Here is a 26,827-nt window from a genome sequence, read left to right as displayed (position 1 = left end):
TCAGTGGAACCCAGTAGATTTCTAATGATCTACTTGAGCATCCCATCACCTCGGTAACCAGTGCCACTGTGTGCATTCCAGCACACTGCAAAGTAGTCATGGCAACAGCAGGCAGGGGAAGAAGGCTAGTTAGAAAGACGGAGCACAGACAGACAGAAAGACAATGGAGAGAGGCAAAATAAACCCATAATTAGATGGCACAACCTTGACACAAGATGAAGAGAATGAGAGAGACAGAAAGCAGGGGAGAGAGGGCTGGTAGGTGCACTACTGTGTGTGACCTTTTTTTGTAGCTAAACTTCTTACAGATGGTCATGTACTTGTTTGTCTCTAGACAACCAGTCGGAGACATACACAAACAAATTGGCATCCAGTGCCAAATCTCTCCTCTTTATTTCTATAATACAGACACACTAACACTCATGGACTCTTCCCCTCCTTATCACCATGAGTCAGCATCCATAGCACATGGCCTTCAGTGAGCCAAAGAGCAAATGGTGCAGCAGCACTGGCAACCAATCACATTCTAGCCTCTGGTCAAGCTGACAGAAAGATATGGAAATAAACAGTTATTGTTTCTTATACACTCAATCACTGGTTTATAATGTAGCGAAAAACTATTGCAGCCTAATACAACTGTCCTACAGTAAAGAAAGGTTACAGATCAGCTTTTGGTGAAATTGTTCTTAGGTTTGTTAATACAACAGTATGGTAATTATGAATGGACTAGAAAAAATATTTGAAACTCATCTAAATATAATGAAATACAATTTATAAATACAACAATTTAGCCTTCAAATGCTCATACATTTGAATCAACCCCTTTCTAAAATTGGCAGGTCTATTGTATTAGACTGCCATAGCTCCTAATAACCTGGGTTCTGAGTGTACTTCTAGCTGTTGTAAGCAAACCACAACACACACTTATCCAAAGGCAGCATGATTTTCAGTGCTGAAACAAGCCATTAATAGTCAAATGTCAGGAAGTGTCTCAGGAAAAAGTGCCAACATGTGCAGGTTACCACCCTTCAAATGTGAGGATTTACAGCAATTCTCTGTTTTATATCAACTTAAATTAAATATATGTATGACTTTTGGACTGTTGGTTGGATGTTACTTTGAGGAAATACCATGGATATGGCATATTGGACTATTCATCTGGAAAGATAATTAACAGATGAATCAATAATGAAAATAATAATCAGTTGCATTTGCAACGTTTTTGAAGTAATAAATAAAATAAGGTTATTGATAAATTATTGCTGCAATAATTATGAATTACAGTAACAGTGACATAGTCTGCTGGTAGAGCAGTAATGATAATCTATATATAATCTATATGTAATCTCCTGCATACTGCATATAGTATCAGAGCAGAATTGATACATTTTCGAGCATGGTGTGCAACTGCAAAATGAACACACAATCAGAAAAAGAAAAAAAAATGCTATCAGTTTGCAAGAAAGGTGTCTGAGCATTTTGGAGTCAACACTTTTGCAGATACTGCAGACGTAATGTGTGTTTGGTGGCTATAGGCCCAAAGAAGCTCACCTACTCATAAATCCACTCATACACATACATAAAGATCACACCATAGGCCTGAAGCAGCCCTATTGATGAAGACAACATACTATATTTGCAGTCTATATGTGCTCTCACTCCTCAATATACACTGCCTGGCCAAAGTCACCACCAAAAAAAAAATGTCACACACTCTAATGAGGAGCTGTGGAGTAGTGGTTAGAGGTGCAGCTGAGGATCAAGGGGTCCCAGGTTGGCCTCTCACCGTGTCCATGGCTGAGATGGACTGAGCAAGCATCTAACCCCCAATTTGGAATTTTAACCAATTATTATTATTATTTTGTTGGACCAACTTTAACTTTGATTACAGCATGCAATCGCTGTGCCATTGTTTCGATGAACTTCTGCAATGTCACCAGATTTATTTCCATCCAGTGTTGCATTCATTTTTCACCAAGATCTTGTATTGATGATGGGAGAGTCTGGCCTTCACTGATGTACCTTCTCCAGCACATCCCAAAGATTCTCAATGGGGTTAAGGTCTGGACTCTGTGGTGGCCAATCCATGTGTGAAAACGACGCCTCATGCTCCCTGAACCACTCTTTCACAATTTGAGCCCCATGAATCCTGACATTGTCATCTTGGAATATTCCCGTGCCATCAGGGAAGAAAAAATAAAATCCATTGATGGAATAACCTGGTCATTCAGTATATTCAGGTAGTCAGCTGACCTCATTCTTTGGGCACATAATGTTGCTGAGCCTAGACCTGAGCAACTGCAGCAACCCCAGATCATAGCACTGCCCCCACAGGCTTGTACAGTAGACACTAGGCATGATGGGTGCATCACTTCATCTGCCTCTCTTCTTACCCTGATGCCCCCATCACTCTGGAACAGGGTAAATCTGGACTCATCAGACTACATGACCTTCTTCCATTGCTCCAGAGTCCAATCTTTTTGCTCCCTAGCAAATTGAATTTTTTTCCAGTTAGCCTCACTGATTAGTGGTTTTCTTAAGGCTACACAGCTGTTCAGTGCCAATCCCTTGAGTTCCCTTCACATTGTATGTGTGGAAATCTTACTCTTACTTTCACTATTAAACATAACCCTGAGTTCTAATGTTGTTTTTCTTCGATTTGATTTCACCAAACATTTAAGTGATCGCAGATGACAATCAATCAGGATTTTTTTTCGACCACATTTCTTCCTGGAAGACGATGGTTACACACTTCCAGTTTTCAATAATGCGTTGGACAGTTCTTAACCCAGTTTTAGTAGTTTCTTCAATCTCCTTAGATGTTTTCTCTGCTTGATGCATGCCAATGATTTGACCCATCTCAAACAGACTAACATCTTTCCCACGACCACGGGATGTGTCTTTCAACATGGTTGTTTAAGAAATGAGAAGCTACTCATTGCATCAGTTGGGGTTAAATAACTTGTTGTCAGCTGTAAGATAATCACCCATGCAGTAATTATCCAATAGGAGGCTCGTATCTATTTGCTTAGTTAAATCCAGGCGACTTTTTTTTGGCTAGGCAGCGTATTGTGTCCCTGGATTACTTTCTTCATTTCTCTCTCACTAAATATTTTCTCTCAGTTCTTTCTCACAGTTGTCATGCTAGTTTGCATAACAGTGCATCATTAACTGGAGCTGAGTGCACTCAGTGAAAAGCATTTATGATGCTAAAGTGTCTCTGCAACTCTCTTTATACCAACATGCAGTGAAGAGCAATAAGACATAGGAAAGCAAAACAAATAGTCGAAAATACAGAAAAACAGTACAAGAATAAAAAATCAGGAAACAAAGCAAGAAAAAAGCTGAAGACAATCGAGTGATTTGGAGAGAGGCTGCAAAGGAGAGGGTGGAGGAAAGAGAAATGGGGAAGGATAAAGATAAAGAGAGGAAGAAGAAAAACAGAGAGAGAAAATGGAAGAGCAAGGGAGCAAGCCAAAAAAAGCTTGGCAAGGCCTTTCTATTTTGAAACAAATGGACAATGTCAGGATCACTGCAGTGCACAGAACAGTGTCCTGTCTGTAGCTTCTCTCACATATACATGTTTTTCCCCTATCTGTGCCATCCACATTTTTAGAAAACTCAAAACTAAAAAACTAATAAAGTAAAATAAATTCTGCAGTGTGTTCTCAAAAGATTGTGGTATTTTATATTTCTGTTATTGTCAACAAATTCCCTGAAAATATCCAAACCCAGCTTTCTGAATCACCTCACCCTCTCTTTGGCACTCAGTGTTTACTGCTTCTGAAGATGAGTCACACATCATTTACAAATCATTTACAAAAAGGAGCTAATTTAGCTTCTGAAACAACAGGGAAGTGTAGTTTTATATGTTACTCAGCTACAGGTATACTGTGTATTTGTTATGGGATATTTTCTAAATCGATTGGTTGACTAATTGTTCACATTATGAAAAACATATTTCACAGCCTTGTCCAGTAACACTACTAAACACAGGAAAATGAAAGACAGACGATAAAAACAATGGTTCTAAATGTCAGTCTCTGCTATACATTCGTAGGCTCTGTCTCATTTATCATCTGTGTCCTATCAGAAAATAAGTGACTGAAGTTTCAAACACTACAAGGATGCACCACAGCCTGAAAAGCTGCTAAGGCATCCTAATGGTGCTGGGTGACCTTCACAGAGACTGGACTAAGGATATACATTAATAAATCATATTTTGTGTTCCCTTTTTATTCTGCTGAATTAACATAAAAGGTTTAAACCCAATTCTCCCCACTGTGCCTCTCTTCTTCCCTTCCCACTTAATATAATGTTTTTTTCTGCAGAGTAGTTTTTCTTCCTCTGTCACTCCGAAAGCCATACACCATTCAAATGGCATTTGAAAATAAAGGAAAAATCAGCCACAACCCTAGAAGTACATAATTGAATATTAATTCGTTTTGTCTTAACAATTAATCTAAGCATTAGTGTCTGACAGCCTTCTGAAGGTGGGTCAACACTAACAACCCTAAGTGCAGCATGTGATGAAAAGCAGTTCAACTATTGTTAATTTATTAACCCTCACAATGTGTATGTCTTACCACAGCTAGGACACAGACTTTTCCTCTTCTAGCCTAACAGTTTTAAATGTTAAAAACCGGATGAACTAGAATCTCATTCAATGGAGACCAACAAACATGCACATCACACTCTGGTGCATATAGTACATAAATAGAACAACACATTGCATACTTATATCCACATTTAATCATGTCCCACTGTAAACACATGTAACAACTTAAGAAATGTTCATAAACACACACACACACTGCACACACAGCATGCTGTTTGTGTAGCCTTACTGCAGATCCATGCAGATGTTTGATAGAGAGAAGTATAACTCAAACACTGACGTACACTGTTAAGGCGCACTACCTCTCTTTGCTCTCTTCATAAAAATACACTCCACTGAACCATTAGCATCAAAGACTAAAATAGCTATTCTCTGGTACACATCATCTCTTTCTCTCTCTATTCTCCTACCAGGCCCTTTAAAACAAAGGCCCTTTAAAAGACTGGAAATGACTAGTTAAAAGTTAAAAATAAAACAAATAATTGAATATATAAATGTGTGATTCCAGGATTTTGCCAAATGCTTGAACAACAAGCAATTCAAGGTAATATTACAGCATATCTTTCTATTGCTATATTTTCACTAAAATGCACACTACATGTGGATACCTTTCTTGTTGTTCTAAAAGGTTTGGATCATTGTGTTAACAGATCATTAACCCCCAAACACTAAATAAAAAATCTCTAACAAGGCATAGAGAATATCTCTAGAGAATATATATAAATATATTATATTACAATACATTAACAGGCTAATACATTAACTTTTCAATAAAGTCTTCAGTGGTGCACTTAAAGATGGGAACATGGCAAGTAAATCTCTTGGCAAAGCATAGTAGATCTCACTAACATCAAGAACTCTGCACTTGGTTGGTTTTACTCTTATCTTTTAGAAAGAACCTTCTCGGTCACCACAGGTAATTATTCTTCTTCGTCAGCTCACATTACCTGTGGTGTACCACAAGGTTCAATTTTAGGTCCAATTTTATTTTCATTTATTATTATTATTATCTTCAAAAATAGTTTTCTGTTTGTTTTCGTACTGTGTTCTCTTAGTTTCAAAAAATGTTGTTCAAAATTGTGCATTTGTGTCATGAGGTCAAGCACAAAAGTACGACAGGGTTCCTTCCAGTTTGCAGGGGTGGGATCTATAGGAACCGTTACGTTCGTACCATAGACTGCATATAAATATGGATAATGCGTCCCCACTTCGTTGCATTGGCCAAATTGACGACCACACTTTTGAGGAGCCGTTCTGTCTCCGTCTTTATACAGTCTATGGTTCATACTTCAGGAAAAACAAGCACACTACATTGCACAACAATGATGATTTACTAAATGAGTAATGCCACTGTCTGAACTGTCATGAAGTAACTATCGATAAAGTGACAGCATATGTCAGGAAATGTGTGATTCGTCCTAGTGGGTGACTGACTGATTGATCACACTGCATACACATAATCAGGGGCGCCAAGATGTTAGAGAAAAAAAGCAGAGAAAAAAATTGCTTAAATAGCTTATGCTGGTCCTGTCAGTGACCATTAAACAAGTGTAAACCACACAAAAAAAAAACCGCGAACGGTAAAGAATTAATGAAAATTCACCTTGATAGGTTTTCCATCAGGTGTGAGCACTTCCTCAGAAAGTTCCATCATTTTCAGAGCCATGTGTGCGATTGGTTTTGCATGACTATCGACCTTCTTATGAAGTCCTCCCGCCACACAGTAGGCATCACCTATTGTCTCGATCTGCATGAGAAATGGAAGAAGAGGAGCAGGCACTGAAATGAATGAATCATAGTAAAATTAAGTGGGGCTGTGAGTATATACTGATATGTGAAACTAAGTATCTCCTGAGTAGTCGAAATTAAAAGCACTCCTTCATTCCTTGTGTAATATAAGAACCACAGTATCTGTCTGTGTCTCTATTGGTCTGCATCATTCACTGTGATTGTTGGTGATCATTTGAGAGGATCTCAGTAAAGCCACTTACAGCATATCACACTCGTTCTGACCCATTCTGAGAAGCCACAAAGCCTGAGCAAACTGAAATGAACTGAGCCACCTTTGCATGACACACTGTGTAGTACAAGGGTCCTCTTAAAGCGAAGTAACAAAAATATTCTGTTTCACTATGGTGTATTAAAGTGACATCAATAGTTTCCCAAAAAAGTACACTGTGCCTTTTATTAATTTATTTCAAAACTGTTTGTGGAGAAGAAAAAAAAAAAAGAAAACAAGCAGACAAACTGCTCTCATTAAGGCTGGCCATCGGCTAAATCATTTCGACAGTAACCATGACAATGGCGACATATGGGTGATTCAGTCTCCTCACCATGTCCTCCTGTTCCTGCTTTCTGTTTGACACATAAACTAACTTCTTCACTGCTTTATGCTGAAACCATTTCAGTCAGTCTCTCTGTGTGTCCTCTTCTGTTTTCTGAGATACCACAGGAATGTTTTTATAGGAAAGTATACTGTATGTTGTCATCACACTCATTGAGGTAATGAGATATAACGGAAAGATGATATTAATTGTGCTGATGTAGAGAAGCAAAGGTGGAAAGAATAGGAAAATACAATCTGATTACAGAAAGAAAGGATGAAAAGAGTGAAAGACTACATTGATGACTGTAACTAGGCCCAGAGCCACACTGTCAGATGGACAATATTGACACATCTTTGTTAAGCTCTCACAGACGGGCCATTAATCAGTTACTTTTTCCACAACACAAGTACACCCACACATGAAAGCGCACATAGAGTATACACACACGCAAGCGCACACACACACACAAATATATATCAAGTACACACAGAAAGTGACACACTTTGGAAAGGTTTAGCTGGCTCAATGGATAACACTTTTAAGATTCAATGTTAAGAGAGCTCTAACTTTCTGGGAGACACTTATAATGACCTCATTCCATAAAAGTGTGCACATTAACCAATAAAGCCATTACAGTTTTTAATGTTTCTGTTCCTCCTATAAATCAAACTGTCTCTCTCTATCTAATAAACATTTAGTCTCGATAGGTGTACAACATCACATTGCATTTTTTTCTGTCTACTGACCTTATAAACATCCAGAATGCCACACTGGTAGTCGAAGCGTGTGTAAAGTTCGTTCAGCATGGAGATGACCTGCATGGGTGTGCACTGGGCACACACAGCAGTAAAACCCACGATGTCCGAGAACAGCATGGTGACATCATCAAATTTGCGAGCGGGCACTGGCTGACCCTGCCACAGTTTCTGTGCTACATCACCTGGAAATATAGAATAAAGGAGATCCACGGTTCTCCTCTTTTCCTCCTCCAGTGCCTGGTGGGTCCTCTCTAATGTGGCCTGAGAGAGGAGAGAGAGAGATTAAGTGGTTTTGTTCTGTGTGTGTTGCTTTGATGAAGGCCTTGATGACAGCGATGCGGAGATGTGGGAGTACTGCGCCAAATTAAAACTGCTGTTGTATGCAAATGTATTTGTGTGCAATTTATTTTTGATTGTGTGTATCTATACAAGCTTATTTGTGTCAGGTTAAGCTTCTTAAAGCCAAGTATGACCTGATGCAGTACTATAGCATTGTTCAAGCTGATATAGCTATTTATAACAGCAGCTTGGGGGAGAAGCTGCAGTGAGAGAGTAATGCATTGAGTAGATGCATAGGATTGGGTCAAGACTCAGTGATTTGCTGATGGGTGCTTTGAAAGACAATTATAAGAGCAAGTTCTAGGAGCCAGATTCTATCAGGCAGTAAGGATTTATCAGTCAACATGGTACAGTACAGTTGTTGCATTATGGAAAACCAAAATAAAGACCTACTAAAGATATTCATTATTTCTGTATATTCTCACTAATTTAAGTATCACAGTCACATGTTGTCATTTGCCATTTTGATTAGACGGCAATTCTTAATGAGCCGGTCAGTAGACAGGCTCCAGAGAGGGAGAGACCAGAGAAGGATGAGAGAAGAGAGCTGATGGCTGAACTCATTTTCTTGAGACTGTAATGGACAATGAGCGATGACCCTCGTCCTTGAGTGCACAATTAGCATCACAAGAAAACGACGCCAGGCTGGTCCCCGACCACATGGGGAATGCAAGCTACACAAGGATTCAACTCAGACCTACATCCTTTCATTCGGTGTGAGTGTATGCAGAGGCCTGTTATTAGTTGGTAGGAATCTGTGGTTCTTGTTTGGTGCTTGCGTCATATGACCAGATTGCTGTAAATGCATCCATGCTGGTCAAACAGTTCCAGCATGTGAAACATGTTATGTTAGTCTCACAAAAAGACACATCAAAGCAAATATCCTGTTTTCTGATGAGAGCATTGTTCCACAATGGTAAACTTGTCTGATAAACTGAACTGAGCTCTATAATAACCTTAAGCTTGTCCATTCGTTTCTTCAGGCCATCCTGGGCCTTGGCCTGCTCCCCGACCAGAATAACGTCCCGCGTGGCATCATGGATGGGGATATCTGACAGATAGAGACCCCTGCCCATCAGCTCCTCCAGTTTATCAACACGCGGAGAGCCCAGAAACATCAAGGAGCAGGACTCGGGCACGTGGATCATCTGACCCTTCAACTCCATCACCTGGAACAATCAAATTGGAATGAAAGCTTGAATTTGTTTTGTAGTTCTGTAGTTTTCAATGATTAGATGTTAGACACTGCTACCAGTGCTAATTCTTCTATGTTCATTATTGGCCGTCATTATTATGAATGTCACGTCCACTTCATCCTCGCTTTCATCAACACACAAATAATTACAGTAGTTACTGTACTTGTAAGACTCTAGTAATTGCCTCTTTCATGATTTGTCTCTACATGGATGTCAGTGTAAAAGGGTGAATCAAGAAAGAAGGTTTTTTTCATTATTTGTTTTGAATGGATATGAATGGATAAAGAGCTCTAGATATTTAAAATATCTAATTATTTTCCCCTGTCCAGCACCGTTTTAGCCCTCTAGAAATATCTCAAGGTCATATCATGACAACAACTGGATGGTTGTCTTATAACTGCATTCATGTGTGTTTTAACACTACCAAGGCAAACAGATCCACAAACAACTGCTGAATTTTTGCCAGCAGTGCCTGCAAAACTGAGACTGGGTTGCACAAGCTTCTTGACATTTTGCTTGCAAGCACTTACACATGATGACAAATATGTGCAGGACCTGCTCCTGCTAAATGTCCTTAACACAGGTGTGAGAAATCCAAACAACACAAGCTGCCTCTTTGCCTCCTTGCAGATATAAAGGAGGGAGACTGAAACACGCATGGCAGATTATCCAAGGAGACGTGGAGAAAAGGCATTATTGCCCTTTTGAACATGACTCTTAGTTGTGTCATGGTACTAACTACCTCTGCAAGAGGCACTGTGGATAAGCCACTCTTCCTGATTCCTCTCTCCCCTGCTCGGTCGTGGTCCCTGTTCCTTCTTTTTCTTCAGTTTCCTTTCGTCATTCTCTCTCCATCTTCACCTATCTTTAAATCTTGACTGCCCCCCCATGCTCTTCTCTGTCTCTTACATTCCTACTCCCTCTTTCTCTCCCTTTCTCCATAGTGTCAGATAGATTATTCCGCCAGTGAGCACACTGCAGCCCTGTTTTATTTATAGCACAAGGCTCTCCCAGGTCTGCATAATGCATACAGTCTACATTTACACACACACACGCACACAGTATTTCTCTACGCATGCATCCAAGTAGGAAACACACGTACTGCCTCTGATGGATTGTTTCTCAGAAATACATATAAGCATGCATGCAAATATGTACATGCACGTAGGCAGCCTACTTCCCGTAGTTCATCCTTTGTTGTGATTCAGTTAACATGAACTACTAACTGATGTCATTTAATGTTTTTAGACGACAGCTATGCATTACTCTACAAACCAAATATCTCAACATGAATACAGTGATTACAGTGTCATATTACAGTTTAAGAAAGAGTCATATCAGCACACATGCTCCCATATATGAAAAAAACAAACAAAAAAAACACGCCAACGTGAACATATTTTTAGTATGAGCTGCTGCTTCCTGAGGTTGTGTCTGGCAGAGAGTGGGAGGGCCTACATGCCTGACATACTAACAATCATCTCCATAGAGACTGTAAAATCTGGAAAGTCAAATACAAAATGAATAATGCACTATAATGCTGCTTGTAGGAAGACACTATTCTCTGTCTAGTCAGCCAGTAAATACTCCTCAGTGTCTGTCCTTCTCACATTTACTGTGCATGAGCTAACAACACAAAGTACTATTAGAGATACTCTCTTCTCTCTCGCACCGAGCTCCTGTACTCTAATTGCTTATCTAATTTCTACTCTATTACTACTCATACATTTGTGTGCTTCTACTGGATAGCATTAACAGCTGTGTGTCCCTCTCTCCATCTCCATCTTCCCTCCCCTCCTTCTCCATCTTCTTGTGAGTGTCTCTGGCCTGGAGTTGTGTGTTCTGATCTACAGAACTGCATACTACTCATTTGTGGTCCTTGTCTATCAGTCTGCCTAGTCTTCATGGCCTGCAGTTATCCATTCCTACCTGAATGCATCATTCTCCAACCTCTTGTATTTAATCATTATAGCAGCTAACTCATCTGTGATGGAACAACTGCTGTTACTAACAGTTTTATTTATATTCATTATCAGACTGTCATCAGCTATTCTACATATAGTCAGATGTGTGTATCTATGACAGACGTATGTTTATCTCATTCCTCCTGTTGTTCTCTTCTCTCACTTTTTCTGTCGATACCCTCTACCTTAGGCAGATTGGTCCCTCCATTTGAGCTGCGAGTTTTTCCTTGCCACTGTCGCCTCAGTATTTGCTCTGGGGGTTTCAGGCCGGGTTTCAGACAATTAGTATTGTTATTGACGATATAAATAAAGTGGAATTGAATTAAAAGAGGTGAAGTGAAGTAAAGATAATTTCTCCTAAATTAAAGTAGTCACTGTTTCTAATAACTCACTGCTAAGAGATTGTTAACAGGACAAGCTATAGGTCAATATTTCATTGTTCACCTTCATTTAAGCCAGTGGTTCCCAAAGTGGGGGGCGCGCCCCCTGGGGGGGGGGGGCGGGGGGGCTCTGGGTGCGGATGGAATTAGAGGGTGACAATTTTTCGGGAGTCCCGCGGTACGGGAGTCAATTTCACTGTTGTGGGCTAGGCGACAACTGATTCAAGTGTCACCCTCTAGATGGAATGAATGAATCAATAAAGGACACTGCTAGCGATGAGATGGACAATTCTTTGACGGGCTCCCACACAAACGCAAACCTGCTACACTGAACATAATTACACAGTAAATTATGTTCGGGGGGGGGGGGGGGGGGGGGGCGTCAAGATTTTCTTATGTACCAAAGGGGGGGCCCAGCGGAGAAAGTTTGGGAACCACTGGTTTAAGCACTTCCAGACATCTCCACAGAGCAATGAACTTAATGATTATTTTACTAATAACAATGTTATAAGAAATGACATTTGATTATGGAAATAAAACCTCAGCTGTCATAAACAAGAGTATCTCTTTCAGTCACACAGGAGGAATTTGTTGTTAATGTACTGTAGAAATACGGCAGCAACTCTCAGAATGTCTCACATGTGGATTCACATCTGAGTGTACATCTGATGAAAAATAACTATGATTTATGGAATCAGACAGCTACAGTAACAGGATATGCATGTTTAATTGGGAATACATGACATATCTGTGGTCAATATATTATTGGCTGATAAGATATAAAATCTAATTATTATTATTGTTCTGATAATGGAATATCAGAGACACCATTCCAAACCCAATTGTATGCGTGGTGATTTTTGCTTCTCTGATTGTCTCACCTCTTCTCTGTTGTCTGTGTAGTTGTGTTGCTCCTCACATATACACACACACACACACATTGGAAAGAGTCAAACATGACAATGCTCATCACCTCCAACAAAATCCACCACTAAGCGAGCAATTTCATCTTATCAGCATTAAAAATAACAAGTGAAAGGTGAGATCACTACATGAAGTCAAGACATTGTCCATCCCCTCTCCTCTGTGTAATCACATTGTGGGGTGCCATGCATCACAGCAGCAATTACAAATGCAGTCATTAGGCCATCCTGCAGAACAGACATAACTTTCTACAAGGACCGCAAGACAACTGCAGCCAACTGCAGCCAACGTTCACAGTTGGTTTTGTTTTCGTTTAACTGTTGGGCTATTTTGTTACTGTTCTAGCACTTTCCTGTTACACAATAAAGGTGGAATATGCATTTTCTGTTGCGTTTGTATTGATTTTACAGTATGCATAATTATACCAGTGTCCTACCACCATACTTTGAGTCTCTCTGTCTGTTTCTCTGTCACTCCCATTTTCTGTCATACTCTGTAACAAACTCACTCTCACACCGGCACACAAATACACACATCCCTGGAGGCAGTTGTGTTGGCCTAGTTGTGGGTCTCTGTTTAACTCAGCACTCTCTTCTGCCTGCATCTCTGTCATCGCAGCACAGAGAAAGAGGAGGTAAGTGAACTGTGAGGACGAAAAGCAAAAGGAATACAGAATACGGGAATGCAGATACAGAAGAGAGAAGAACAGAAAAAGCGAAAATTGCGAAAAATCTAGCATTGTAGAAACAGCTGGATGAATAAACTTGAAGAAAACAGCGGAGAAAGGACAGAGAAGTGATGAAAGCGTTAAGCAGAAAGAAATATAGTAGTAGAAACTACAGAAGACGTTAAACTGTATTTTCTCAAGTAGATAAAAACACAGAAAACTGGGACAAAGAGTCAGTATGTTGTGTTCTAGTTGTGTCCTAGCCCAGTGATTCTTCTTGTAGCATGCCATTACACATTCACACTGCACCCTCACTCAAGGTCACTGCATTGTCACCACAAGGAAATAAGTTTTTTTCAATGTAGTTACGCATCTGTAATTGTGAGAATTCTTGACAACTATGCAGTACTAAACTACTAATACTATACTGCTATAATACTATGTACCTGATGAAAACAACTAGAATGAATGGCTTGTTTAGCCAAAAGAAGACTAACATATTTTTTATGTGCTTTGCGTCACGGTTTACACTGCAACAAAAATATCCTAACTTGAAAAAAGAAAAGTACTACTTACTTTTAAAAGATACATTGAAGTGCCTGTGAGATAAAATAGCTTTTTAACCACTTGACGCACATGAGTATCTAATCTAAATTAAGATCAAATCAATGTTCACACAAGTATCTGTGTAATATATAAACTCTCTTAACGAAAGACAAGGCACCTAATTCAACATTTCCAATGAAACTGTCTGTGTTTCTCTTTCATCAAATTACACTGGAGAAAAAAAATCATACTGATCTAATCTATTGATTAGAGTGAGTGATATTCGCGTTTTACATATATGCTACATATAAAGTTTATTGAAATGTACATACTCAGATTGCTTTTGCCATAGGCAACAGCGAGCTGAAGGTAGATGAGAAGGAACACAGCTGAAAGGGCCAGAGATAGAAAGGAGATTGAAATAGATGAGGGAGTAGAGAGAGAGGAAGACCAGAGAGAGACTGGACTTGAAAAATCAAAAAGAGGTACGAGAGAGGAAGAGAAATGGGGAGAAGGACAGTGGGAGGCGGAACAGACAGCTAATGAACTGTCTTTTGTGAGCAGACTCTGGCATGTCAACAGACCCTCATTTGCATGAACAGGCACTGAGCAGCGAAAAAGTCAATGAGTCAACCTCTCGCATCCCTCTCTCGTACACACAAACACACACAATGCTGCAAGGCTCTTATCTTGTCAGACTCTGGCTATATTGTGCTGTACTCTTACATCCCACTCTCACAGACATGTACACCACCACAAATGTGCATACGCCTACACACTTTGTGGACTAGATAAATAACACATTAAATACACATTTTCATTGGATGACCTTCAGATGAAGTATTCAAGAGAAGTCCTAAAATACTGATTACAAATTAAAGACTAAGACATATAAGATGAATCCATTGCTTAAAATAAGTGTGAAATGTGACTGGAAGCAATGAGAAAAATAACATTTCAAATGTGATGTAATCAGTTGCTGTGACATCAGTGTGTTGGCTCTGGCTGTCAGCATTTAAAAAAAAAAATAATAATAAAAATAGGTGTATGAATAACTGACGTATTGGTTAATTTATTAACAGAAACTGTTAAATCTAACAATGTCACGCCCATTGCTTTTTTATGCAGCAGCAGGTACCCTGAACACAACAAATTCACCTCCACCGTTTCATACCATGGCTCCCAGACACCCAGTGGATTTTGGAAATCAACATTTTGTGATACAGGCCGAGACAATGTGGGAATTAAATATGTAAAAGTAAACCAAGCAACCTGTTATTATCACTTGATACACCCATGCCTTCTGTTGTCTTGAGGATAAAAATATGGATTCAGTCACCAATCAACATGTCAAAAACAGGCTTGCTGCTGCGGGTATAGGCGAGAGATGTCTTACATTTCAGTTTCAATGGCTGTCTTGGTTAGCATTACAAATGAACTTATTAAGGAATACAAATTTTAACCAAATAAATTAACTTTTGAAAATGAATAACAAAATACACACTTCATCGACACCTTGTGGAATGCAGCCATATTGAACCTTGTAATATATACCAACATTTTCTTGTTTGACAAATCAAAATGTCTGGCCTAAGTACTTTCAAGATACAAAATTTTATTCTGTTAAATGACCTTAAGAGTTATAAAGAGTTATAATAATAATTATAATTGTGTATGTTTTAACTGACTTCATATATAAAGGTTTATTCCTGTATGTTTGTTGTGCAATGGTTGGAACCAAAAATCTCAAATTTGGACTCATCAGACCATAGCACAGATTTCCACTGATCTAATGTCCATTCCTTGTGTTTCTTGGGCCAAACAAATCTCTTCTGCTTGTTGCTTTTCCTTAGCTGTGGTTTTCAAGCAGCTATTTGATCATAAAGGCCTGATTGTCACAGTCTTCTCTGAACTGTTGATGTAGAGATGTGTCTGCTACTAGAACTGTGTGCCATAGATCTGGGCTCTAATCTGAGGTACTGTTAACTTGCGATTTCTGAGGCTGGTGACTCGGATGAACTCATCCTCAGCAGCAGAGGTGGTCTCTTGGTCTTCTTTTCCTGGGGCGATCCTCATGTGAGCCAGTTTCATTGTAGCGCTTGATAGTTTTTACAACTGCACTTGGGGTTTTTGCAATTTTCCGGACTGACTGACCTTCAGTTCTTAAAGTAATGATGGACTGTCGTTTCTCTTTACTTAGCTGATTGGTTCTTGCCATAATATGAATTCTATCAGTTGTCAGAAAGGGCTGTCAGCTGTGTAACAACCTGACTTGTGCACAACACAACTGATGTTCCCAACCCCATTAAGAAGACAAGAAATTCCACAAATGAACGCTGACAAGGAACATCTGTGAAGTGAACACCATTTCAGGTGACTGCATCATGAAGATCATTGAGAGAAGTCCAAGGGTTTGCAGCACTGCAAAGGGTGGCTACTTTGAGGACTCTAAAATATGAATCATATTTGGAGTCATTTCACACTTTGCTTACTACATAATTCCATTTGTGTTCATTCATAGTTTTAATGTCTTCAGTGAGAATCTACAATGTAAATAGTCATTAAAATAAAGAAAAACCATTAAATGAGAGGATGTGTCTAAACTTTTGACTGGTAGTGTACCTACTGAGCCACAGCCGCCCCAGTGGGATGATGGGAGAATCTGACCACTGCGCAAAGCCTTCTCCAGCACGTCCCAGAGATTCTCAATGGGGTTAAGGTCTGGACTCTGTGGTGGACAATCCATGTGTGAAAATGATGTCTCATGCTCCCTGAACCACTCTTTCACAATTTGAGCCCCATGAATCCTGGCATTGTCATCTTGGAATATGCCCGTGCCATCAGGGAAGAAAAAATCCACTGACGGAATAACCTGGTCATTCAGTATATTCAGGTAGTCAGCTGACCTCATTCTTTGGACACATAATGTTGCTGAACCTAGACCTGACCAACTGCAGCAACCCCAGATCATAGCACTGCCCCCACAGGCTAGTACAGTAGGCACTAGGCATGATGGCATGACTAGGCATCACTCTGGAATGGAGTAAATCTGGACTCATCAGATCACATGACCTTCTTCCATTGCTCCAATCACTGATTAGTGGTTTTCTTAAGGCTACACAGCTGTTCAGTCCCAATCCCTTGAGTTCCCTTCACATTGTATATGTGGAAATGACTGGTTCCCCACTATCCTTCCAGTTTTTAATAATGTGTTGGACGGTTCTTAACCCAATTTTAGTACCGTAAATTCCGGACTATAAGCCGCTACTTTTGTCACTTGCTTTGGACCCTGCGGCTTATACAACGGCGGATGGATTTTTACAGGTAACGGTCACCAGGGGCGCACTATCATGTCATAGACGATGACACGAGGATTAAGAACTGACTTTTCTGGTATAGTAGGCTGGTTATTTTGATACAGTAAACCGTGTTACTGCACCTTTACTGCTGTGTTGGCTGTTTTCGAAAAAGATGCTGGTTATTTTGTTGAGCAGCCGGGTTACTGCACTTTTGCTGCCGTGTTACAGGCAAGCACTTTTAAAAACGAATTAAATTTAGCCATTTAACGTTATTGCCTCGTCAAGCGTTGTAAGCTTTGTTTTTTGTTATACTGACTGCAGGAAGTGCGCTAGGAGCGCACCGTTGTATTATTTGTGCACTGCACGAATGCTGTTTGTAATGTCAAAGATGTGAAAGTTTGATCGATTGATTTTTTGTTTGATTGATCGAAAGATTTATGTTTGTCAAATGTAAATAAATGGGACGCTTTGCTTTTCCAAACAGTCATTTCTGTCCCGACAATCCCCTCCGTGGTAGAAGAAACCCTTACGGTAATTAAACATTAAAACACCAGCGGTTTATAGTCGGGTGCGGCTTATATATGGAACAATCTGTAGTTTCCCCAAAAGTTAGCTGGTGCGGCTTATATTCAGGTGCGCCTTATAGTCCGGAAAAGTTTCTGCAATCTCCTTAGATGTTTTCTCTGCTTGATGCATGCCAATGATTTGACCCTTCTCAAACAGACTAACATCTTTTCCACGACCACAGGATGTGTCTTTCAACATGGTTGCTTAAGAAATGAGAAGCTATTCATTGCATCAGTTTGGGTTAAATAACTTGTTGCCAACTGAAAGATAATCACCCATGCAGTAATTATCCAATAGGAGACTCATACCTATTTGCTTAGTTAAATCCAGGTGGCGACTTTTTTTGGCCAGACAGTGTAGTTTTACAACTTAGGAGTAATATTAGAACAGCATATTATTAATCATTAATAGAAGAAAACAAGAAGAACCCCAGATTTGTTTTTAGCACTGTAACCAGGCTGGCAAAGAGTCACAGCCTTTCGCACTCAGCAGTAATGACTTCATGAGCTTCTTTACTGATAAAACTAGAATAGAATTTAAAATCCTCCTCCTTACATACAAGGCCTAGCTCCATCATATCTTAAAGACCTCATTGTATCATATCATCCCAACAAATCATTTCAGTCTCAAAGTGCAGGCCTACTTGTGGTGTAGGCTTGCAGTAGAAAGCAGTAGTAGAATGGGAGGTAGAGCCTTCAGCTGTCAGGCCCCTCTCCTGTGGCATGAGCTTCCAGTTTGGGTTTGGAAGGCAGACACCCTCTCTACTTTTAAGGTTAGGCTTAAGACTTTCCTTTTTGATCAAGCTTATAGTTAGGGCTGGACTGAATCATTCCTTAGTTACACTGCAATAGGCCTAGGCTGTTGGGGGACAATGCACTGAGCACATGTCATCTACTCTCTTCTCTCTGCCACCGAGCTCCTATCCTCTAATTTCTTTTCCCTGGCACTGGGCTCCTGTCCTCTAATTTCTTCTCTATTAGTCATGCAATTCTGTGTCACTACTATATAGCATGTTAACCCCTTTGACGATAGACCACAGAGACACATTATGTCCATTATTATAGTGGACATTTTATTTTATCTCTCTGCTCAAAGTTTACATAGCAAAGCGAATTGCGATTAGATATGCGAAAGCTATTTCCTCTTGTTTCATCATTATTTTTTAATTTAAAGTGCTAAGCCAAAATTCACAGTTCTATTCTATTCATCTTTGTTTCAACAACCAGACTAAAAACATTTCTGCCATTTTCATTACTCCTAGTGTGTCTCTTTGTCTTTCTGCCTTTTCTCCTTTCTGCTTGTATTGTTATTCACCGCATTTCGTCAACTTATCAATAGTACACAGAGACAAAGGGAACAGTGATTTTCAAAGCACTCGCCACTGGAAAAAATAAACCATCACGGCAGTGATTTATCTACCTCAGATCAAAGGAGCTGCTAATGTCAAGATTTTCTTTGTACTCTGACACACAGGTGCACACATGATGCACAAAAACCTCTTTCAGCCACTTCTACAGATGCAGTACAGAAGCATTTATTGAACAACAAGCAAGTATTACACTGCAGATTTGAACATGATAGTTTTTCAACTAAGTACTATTCACTAATGCCATGTTACAGGAAATTACATATAATAGGCTAAAGTCACAGACCGATCAAATGTCATCAAATGTACTGTATGATAACTTGCTAAAAGCAGGCTAAATAATAAACGAGAATGTTACCTTGTACATAATGTCTGACAAACAATAAAACTGTGGTGTGGGAGAAACAGGATTAATGAGATGTTGCACTGGCTAGAAGAGAGCTTTAAACAGTGTAGCCTGTTTACACTCCCCTGTGTGCTGACCACAGTATTCACACCAAGCAGAGAGACACAGAGATGCGATTTGACCTTTTCAGTTGGTCTTTGAATGCCTCTTGCACAGCCCATATCTCTGGGCGAAGAGAGGAAAGAAGTCAAACTGAAAATCCACTACAGATCACTCAAACACGCACATAGTGCAGCAGTGGGGAGTGTGGCCTCTTTACCTTGGCCTGTCGCCTTCTCTCGCTGCCCTTTCTAGTGAAAATGTCAGCCTACCCTTCTCATGCTCTCTCTCTTTTTTCTGCTGCTCTGCTCAGGTGACACAAGATTCATAGGGCAAAAATTAGGAAAAACAATGTCCACCCAGAATGCTCCACAAACACATACTTCCAAGTGTCTAGTAGTGTTTGGATACTGGAGAGAAAGCCTAATTTAAAATTCAGCGGGTTTGATCACTGGTGACGCACAAAAAGAAAAGAAAGGGACTAAAAAAGCAGTAACAACAACTCTGTGAAACCTTTTGGCCAGAGGACTTTAGAGGAATACTCATACATTACTTAACCCTGAATTAAAACAAAATCCTGTGACTGAATTTCTCAGTAATTACTGCAAATCGTCTGGCAAGTACTGTTACATTTCCATTTTGTGTCAGATACAAACATTTCTCAATTAATTTGCTTTCTGAAGGCGTAAGAGGGAGAAAATGAAAAAGATGAGAAACATGAAGCTTTTGTAAGGAAAAACATAGAAGCAGTTGAGAGGGAGAGAGAATGAGACTGAAATTATGAAAGACTCTGACAGGGAGAAGATGAAAGCCTTGAGAGGAGATGTGTTGTACTGGTACTCAAGATGTGACTGTGAAAAGGGGGACCCTGCTGCTACTCCTGAGGGCATGTGGAATGTGACAATGTATTTTATTCATGGCCTCTGCATGCATGCATGTAAGAAGGACATGTTAACCGATGTAGATGTGTGTTGCTATTTTCATTTCAGGTGTATGCCCTTAACAAGCATGTACAGTTTATTTGGCCAGTGCAAGACCAGCATCCCTAAACGAGAGCCTTGTGTAAGCATCCTGGCTTTTACACTGCAGTACCACAGAAATGATTCCGTTTTGTAGCATCCAATATGAAAGGAAAACCTATACTGATTAAGGTGTGTACTTCAATATAGCTTAAATAGTGCATCTTATTTATACAAATGCCATCTGTAATCTTTTCATTATTAAACAAATTCTCCACAACACTGGCATGAGTTAAAATGAAGCACCCACGTACCCCAATACTTACTGCATTAGGCTTGTTTAGAAATGTATTTTAGCTTCTTGGAGTACTGTGTGAGCATGCTAGTAAGTCTGATTTTTGTGCCAGGGCAGACTAGTGCAAACAGTGCTATGACAAGGAAGGAAAACACGACATGAGAGGACTTTTAACTGCACCATCTGCCTTTGGCTGCATATCTGCGGTGCCATTTTTGTTCACATTCTGCCACTCTCTCTATCGAATGAATAAAATAATGTCATTGTCCTATTTTGAGCAGCCACCTCCCCAGTTGGCATGCTATATTTGTCGCACACCTCTGTGTTCCAAGGATTTCCTTCCATACTCTTTGGTTCATATATCATTTAGATTCACCCACCTCTTAACTCACACTGTTGCTTTGCCTACATGATTAAAAATAGCATTACTTGTGTTCTTCCTCCTCTGCCATTTGTTTGCCTGACACAGCGTATTTCCGCTGTAAGCTTAGGATAAACTCATAATGTTTCATCAAAATGATCAGAAACTAGCTTTTACCTTTGTGCTGGATCAAATAGTACACATCTGCTCCCATGTCCTGTGAAGACAAGTTCAAATACACACCTGTTCTTGAGAGTGTAACTTAAGCTTAAGGCACACCTGGCTCGCCCACCTGTATACAAACACCCAGACACACAGCACAGCGCTATGGCTGGCTGATCAATCAACTCGCTGTTCATTCTGTTTAACATCAGTGACAGCCTGAGGATACCGGATACCATGCAATCAATAAAGAACTGGACATAGCACACAACTCCAGTTAATTACTTGTTTCTGGCAAATTGGAACAAGTTCAAACCTCACTCCTCCTATGCAATGAATGGCATGGTCTGTGAAGGTTCTCAGTTATCCAGGTCACATAATATCCAAAAACACAAGCTAAAACAAGAGCTATTGGACTTGTAGAAGTTCTTGAATATGTTTCACCACCCGTCCAAGTAGCTCCTTCAGTTCGAAAAGACTACTCAAAAGGAGCTGGTGTTTCAATAGGAAATATGTGGGTGTTGCCCATCAGAAAGTCATATGGTCACATGACTTTAAAAAATAACCGTTACGACGCCATTACTGATGGCCATTAAATGTGGTGCGTTATGAAGTGTGACGTGAAGAACTAATAGAGCTCCGTTAGCTGACGTCACCCTGCACCAGCAATCACAACACCGCCATACTGGCAGGAAAGAGCACCTTGCTAATTACTACTCGGATGACAGCTGCTGCAGCTAACTAACTTGTCCTTGTACCCATAGACATATATACATGTATTTATGTCTATGCTTGTACCACTTCCAAAATGATCGACAGCTGTTGTCCCAGGATGTCAGAATAGTCGGGGACAAGCAATGGGGAAATCGTTTTAAACGATTCCTAAAGATCCTGCAAGATGGTAGATGTGGATTACTGCAATAAAACGCTCAAGAAGCAGGCACGAGAAAATGGAGCGGTGGGATCCCTCAAGAAACGGATTTTGTGTGTGTAGCGATCACTTTATATCAGGTACAGAATCCAGCGTTTTCCAAGTGTAATGTGTTATTGTTTATTTAGCATGTTTTTGCCACAATTTCCCTGCCAATAAGGCGGCGTCAACGTGACGCCTGGAGCTCTATTTCAGACATCTGACTTGGCTCTCAGACTACAGCCAGCCACAAGCAAGAGCTCCAAAAAATCCAATTCTTAGACATATTTAAACTTCAAAAAAAAAAAAGAGTAATGCAATAGTTACTTTCCCTGGTAACTAGTTACTTTTATAGTGGAGTAATTCAGTTACTTTTTGGGAAAAGTAACTACTAACTATAACTAATTACTTTTTTAAAGTAATGTGCCCAACACTGCCCACACGGAAAATATTTTTCTAAGAAGAGTACATACTCTATTTCCATGGTTAGGGTTAGGACTTTCTGTACTTTTGAAAAAAAATTCTGCAATGTTTTGTATTCATATGAAAGTTTCCAATATTTTGTTTAAACTCAGTGCACATAGGTTGCAGTTTGATTCAGTTTGTAGTCAGTACATGCAGATCTACCCACCTAACTCTTCAGAGTGATATTTCCGCCATGCCTGTCTTAAAAATTGTCATCCAGTTCTACAGTATCACTCTCTATGTGTTTTAATCTCAATAATGCAGTGGGGCATCATAAGTGATAGTTTAAGATATACCTGTGTGTGGCTACAAAGATAATGCTTGTTTTCAAGATAAATGAGGATTCCTCAAAATTTCACTTTACAAACAGAGAAACAGTGTCATACATTTCACATTTGATATCATTACCTTCTCCTTGGTGCCAGTCTGTGTAGAGTCGGGTCTGGTTCGGATGGTAAATGGGGATGCAAGCCTCAGCAAGATGCCCTGAAATGAGGGCTCCATCTTTGGTGAGACGATCTCAAAACAGTCCCTGAATGAGAGGCTTCGATGAGGCTCAATGCGAGCCTGTCGCCTCAGTCCTTCTCCAAGCTGCAGTAGTTCCATGCGAGGCCCCAGGACAAGGTGAAATGGAAAAGCGCGACAAAACGTGGCCAGGCCAATGCGCAAGTCACTGGGGTTGGTGGAGAGTGAAAGAGGGGGTCGTTTAGTGCTCACCAAGGCAGCATTTGATAGAGAAGAGAGGGTATGAGGGCATATCTCCTCGATTTGGAAGGAGAGGCAAACTGTGGGAACAGTGGTAGGAAATGTAGAGGGAGGGGATGGTGACGAGGAGGGTGAGGCAGTGGGTGATGCAGTTGGAGTTGGGGTTGTGGAGTCGCAGTCCGTATCTTCATTGGGCAACAAAGGAGTTAAAGGTGGCACCTCTTCCACCTCAACTTCTGAATGAAAGATCCGTCTGGCAACAGCTCTGATCAAACCTGGCATGATCAATCCAACAACAGGGGCAGGGTTGAAACAATGAAGAAGCAACACCTTTCCTCTTCCATCTCTTTCACCCTGATCTCCAACTTTGTGCAATTTTCTTCGCCCTTTCTCCTCCTCATGGGGATCCTTGCACTGGAAGGAAGGACTCTCGGATGAGGCACGACGCCCTGTGGAGGTGCGAATGTGTTCCAAAATTGCATCAAAACCATTGAAGAAATCCTGGAGGTTGCTGCCTACAGCCCGAAGTACTCGTTCATTTTCTTCAAAGCAGAGGCCAAAGAACTCCTCACCAAAACGCTCTCGCAGCTCACAGAATGGTACTCCTGGAAGAGCAGATATGCAAAATGTGAGCAATGCAGTACTGCACTCATCTGAAGATTCACACAGATTATCATAGACAGTGATACACACCTAAACTGCCCACAAGCACATAATCCAATGCTTTCATAGACATAACAATATACAGCACATATGGATAGCATCAAGTAAAGGAGATATGTTACTAAGCATTATGTAGACTTGGCATCTTGGTTTAATATAATTTCTCAATGAAGATCTGCACTTGAGCACCCCTAGCTGAGCATCACTTTATGTTAAGCAATATACATGATATGTCAGCCAAATTTTTAATTTAGCAAACACAATTGTTGGCATATGAACCACAGAAAATCAAACATCAAAGCCTTGCTAAAAATAATGAATATTGATAAAATAAAATAACCATGTCACATGCCTAGTGACTGAATAACAAAGGTAGAAAATGGATTAAGTGATTATGGAAAAATTCAAATTGATGTTTAAAATTAATAAAGCTACAGCACAAAAAACAAGGAGGAAAAATCTAGAAAATCCAAACATACACAAGAAGATAAAGATTTTTCTGCTCAAACACATATTTTAAGCAATGCACCAACTCAAAGCCAAGCTCTTAAACTTGGATTAGTATACAAAACTAAGCATGATGAGGTTACTTATCAGCTGATTGTTGGCCATTTTTCACAGCTTTTGAGGCAAAAAGAAATCACAGATAAAAGTGTCTTCACCGGCTCACTGGGCTTAACATTTACACAGAAATGGAGGACCTTGGACATTCAGAATGAACATCATTGAGAAAACCTTCATTGGCAGTAAAACTTGGACATCCCCAAGCAGTGGATGTATTCCAGTCTTTTCAAGCTTGGAAGAGATTCCTGGGCAGATCCCTAACAGGGATTATATATCATATCCAGCAGAGCAGAGGAACACCTCGGGATTCCCCAGGAAGCGATGGATGATGAATGTGAGGCGAGTAATGTCTGGCCTACTTGCTTAGCCTGCTGCCACAAAGACTTGCACTGAGATAAACAGCATAAAATGAATAGATAAATTCACCTAGTAAGCTCGGCTTCCCTCTCAGAATGGAGGGTTGTTCCAGGTGCTGATTGTGTAAGAAGCTGCAGCTTCCTAAAACAGCAGTATAATTACAGATGCAGTCGCAATCAAAATCATTCATCTAGAATGTTTTTAACTACTTGCTAGTAACAGTTTTAAAATACGAAAAAAAGTCGCCTCCTGGATTTAACTAACCAAAGAGGTACGAGACTCCTATTGGATGTCTGTGAAGGTTCTCAGTCATCCAGGTCATGGTATATCCAAAAAAGTTCAAAAAAGGCAACTGGACTTGTTCAGAGCTCTGGTCACAATCGGTGACACTGGTGACCCCATCACACAGCCGTGTTTTTGCCTGTAGAATCCTCCATTAAATTGGAAACAGGTGGTCGTCAGGCACAGATCGAGCAACACGCAGAGTTGGTCTGGAGTGAGGGTGGTCCTACCAGCCAAGGAGTCATCCTTTTGTAGTCTTTCCCTTATTACTCTTGTGGCTTCTCTGGTGGGGATACACGTGAAGAGGGAGGTTACATCATAGGATACGATGGTTTCCTCTGGACCCAGGCTCAAAAAGATATCCCAAAAAGGACAGAGAGGAGGAAAGCAACAAAAGGAAAAACATCGTCATCCCTTACGTGGCTGGAGTGTCCGAGAAACTCAGGAGAATTTTCAGAAATCACCGTATTCCAGTTTATTTCAAACCAGGGAATACACTTAGGCAAAGACTGGTCCACCCTAAAGACAAAACACCCAGGCAAAAACAGAGTAATGCGGTGTACGCTGTTCAGTGCAGTGAGGAGTGTACAGATCTATACATTGGAGAAACCAAACAACCCATCCATAAACGCATGTACCAGCACAGGAGAGCCAGCTCATCAGGAAACGATTCAACGGTCCACCTACACCTGAAGGACAAATGACACTCCTTTGAAGATAACAACGTCCAAATCTTAGCCAGAGAAGACCGATGGTCTGAAAGAGGAGTAAAGGAAGCCATCTATGTCAGACTGGAGAAACCTTCGCTAAACAGAGGAGGTGGACTGAGATTTAATCTGCGATCTATTAACAATACAGTTTTAACTTCTGTCCCCAAGAAGTGTCAGCCTCATTCACACCTTGACACTGGAGCCTCTGACGGACAAGAGTCGTTAGAGCACCATTCATAGGGAAGAGGACGGGGACAAAAACAGTCCCCCCTCAACTACTGGTAAGTACCCAGTCGTTAATGGAAATGTGCCTACTGTACTAGCCTGTGGGGGCAGTGCTATGATCTGGGGTTGCTGCAGTTGCTCAGGTCTAGGTTCAGCAACATTATGTGTCCAAAGGATGAGGTCAGCTGACTACCTGAATATACTGAATGACCAGGTTATTCCATCAATGGATTTTTTCTTCCCTGATGGCACAGGCATATTCCAAGATGACAATGCCAGGATTCATGGGGCTCAAATTGTGAAAGAGTGGTTCAGGGAGCATGAGACATTATTTTCACACATGGATTGGCCACCACAGAGTCCAGACCTTAACCCATTGAGAATCTTTGGGATGTGCTGGAGAAGGCTTTGCACAGTGGTCAGACTCTCCCATCATCTTGGTGAAAAATGCAATGCAACAGTGGATGGAAATAAATCTTGTGACATTGCAAAAGTTTATCAAAACAATGCCACAGCGAATGAGTGCTGTAATCAATGTTAAAGGCGGTCCAACAGCCGTTTTTTTTGTGGCGGCTTTTTTTTTGGCCAGGCAGTGTACAATTTCTGAGCTTATGGAAACAACTCTTAATGTGCCGGTGATGCAGGCATAAATTGCTAATTTGCAGGTATCTGAGCTGAGATCCAGACATTGCAAATATAAAGGAGATGCTACGACAAAGAGAAGATTTAATTGCAACAACAATATACAATGTTAATGTTTAAAAATATTTCCA

The 26,827-nt window shown here is 40.4% G+C and overlaps 1 protein-coding gene across 1 annotated transcript in view; it reads right to left on the bottom strand.

The window, feature by feature from the left end:
- gucy1a2 (guanylate cyclase 1, soluble, alpha 2) overlaps positions 1 to 26,827 on the bottom strand; it is a gene marked incomplete at its 5' end in the record, with an annotated part of 42,615 nt that overhangs the window by 4,622 nt on the left and 11,166 nt on the right. The window contains 4 exons of the mRNA XM_084559218.1: positions 6,222 to 6,365; positions 7,692 to 7,964; positions 8,999 to 9,211; positions 22,957 to 23,858. Of these exons, the coding sequence (XP_084415344.1) occupies positions 6,222 to 6,365; positions 7,692 to 7,964; positions 8,999 to 9,211; positions 22,957 to 23,858 (1,532 nt within the window). The remainder of the gene's footprint in view (positions 1 to 6,221; positions 6,366 to 7,691; positions 7,965 to 8,998; positions 9,212 to 22,956; positions 23,859 to 26,827) is intronic.

Source organism: Chelon labrosus, assembly GCF_963514085.1.
Source record: "Chelon labrosus genome assembly, chromosome: 13".
Taxonomy (NCBI): domain Eukaryota; kingdom Metazoa; phylum Chordata; class Actinopteri; order Mugiliformes; family Mugilidae; genus Chelon; species Chelon labrosus.
The sequence above is the reverse complement of the archived record's forward strand: the minus strand, read 5'-3'. Positions and strand labels throughout refer to the sequence as shown.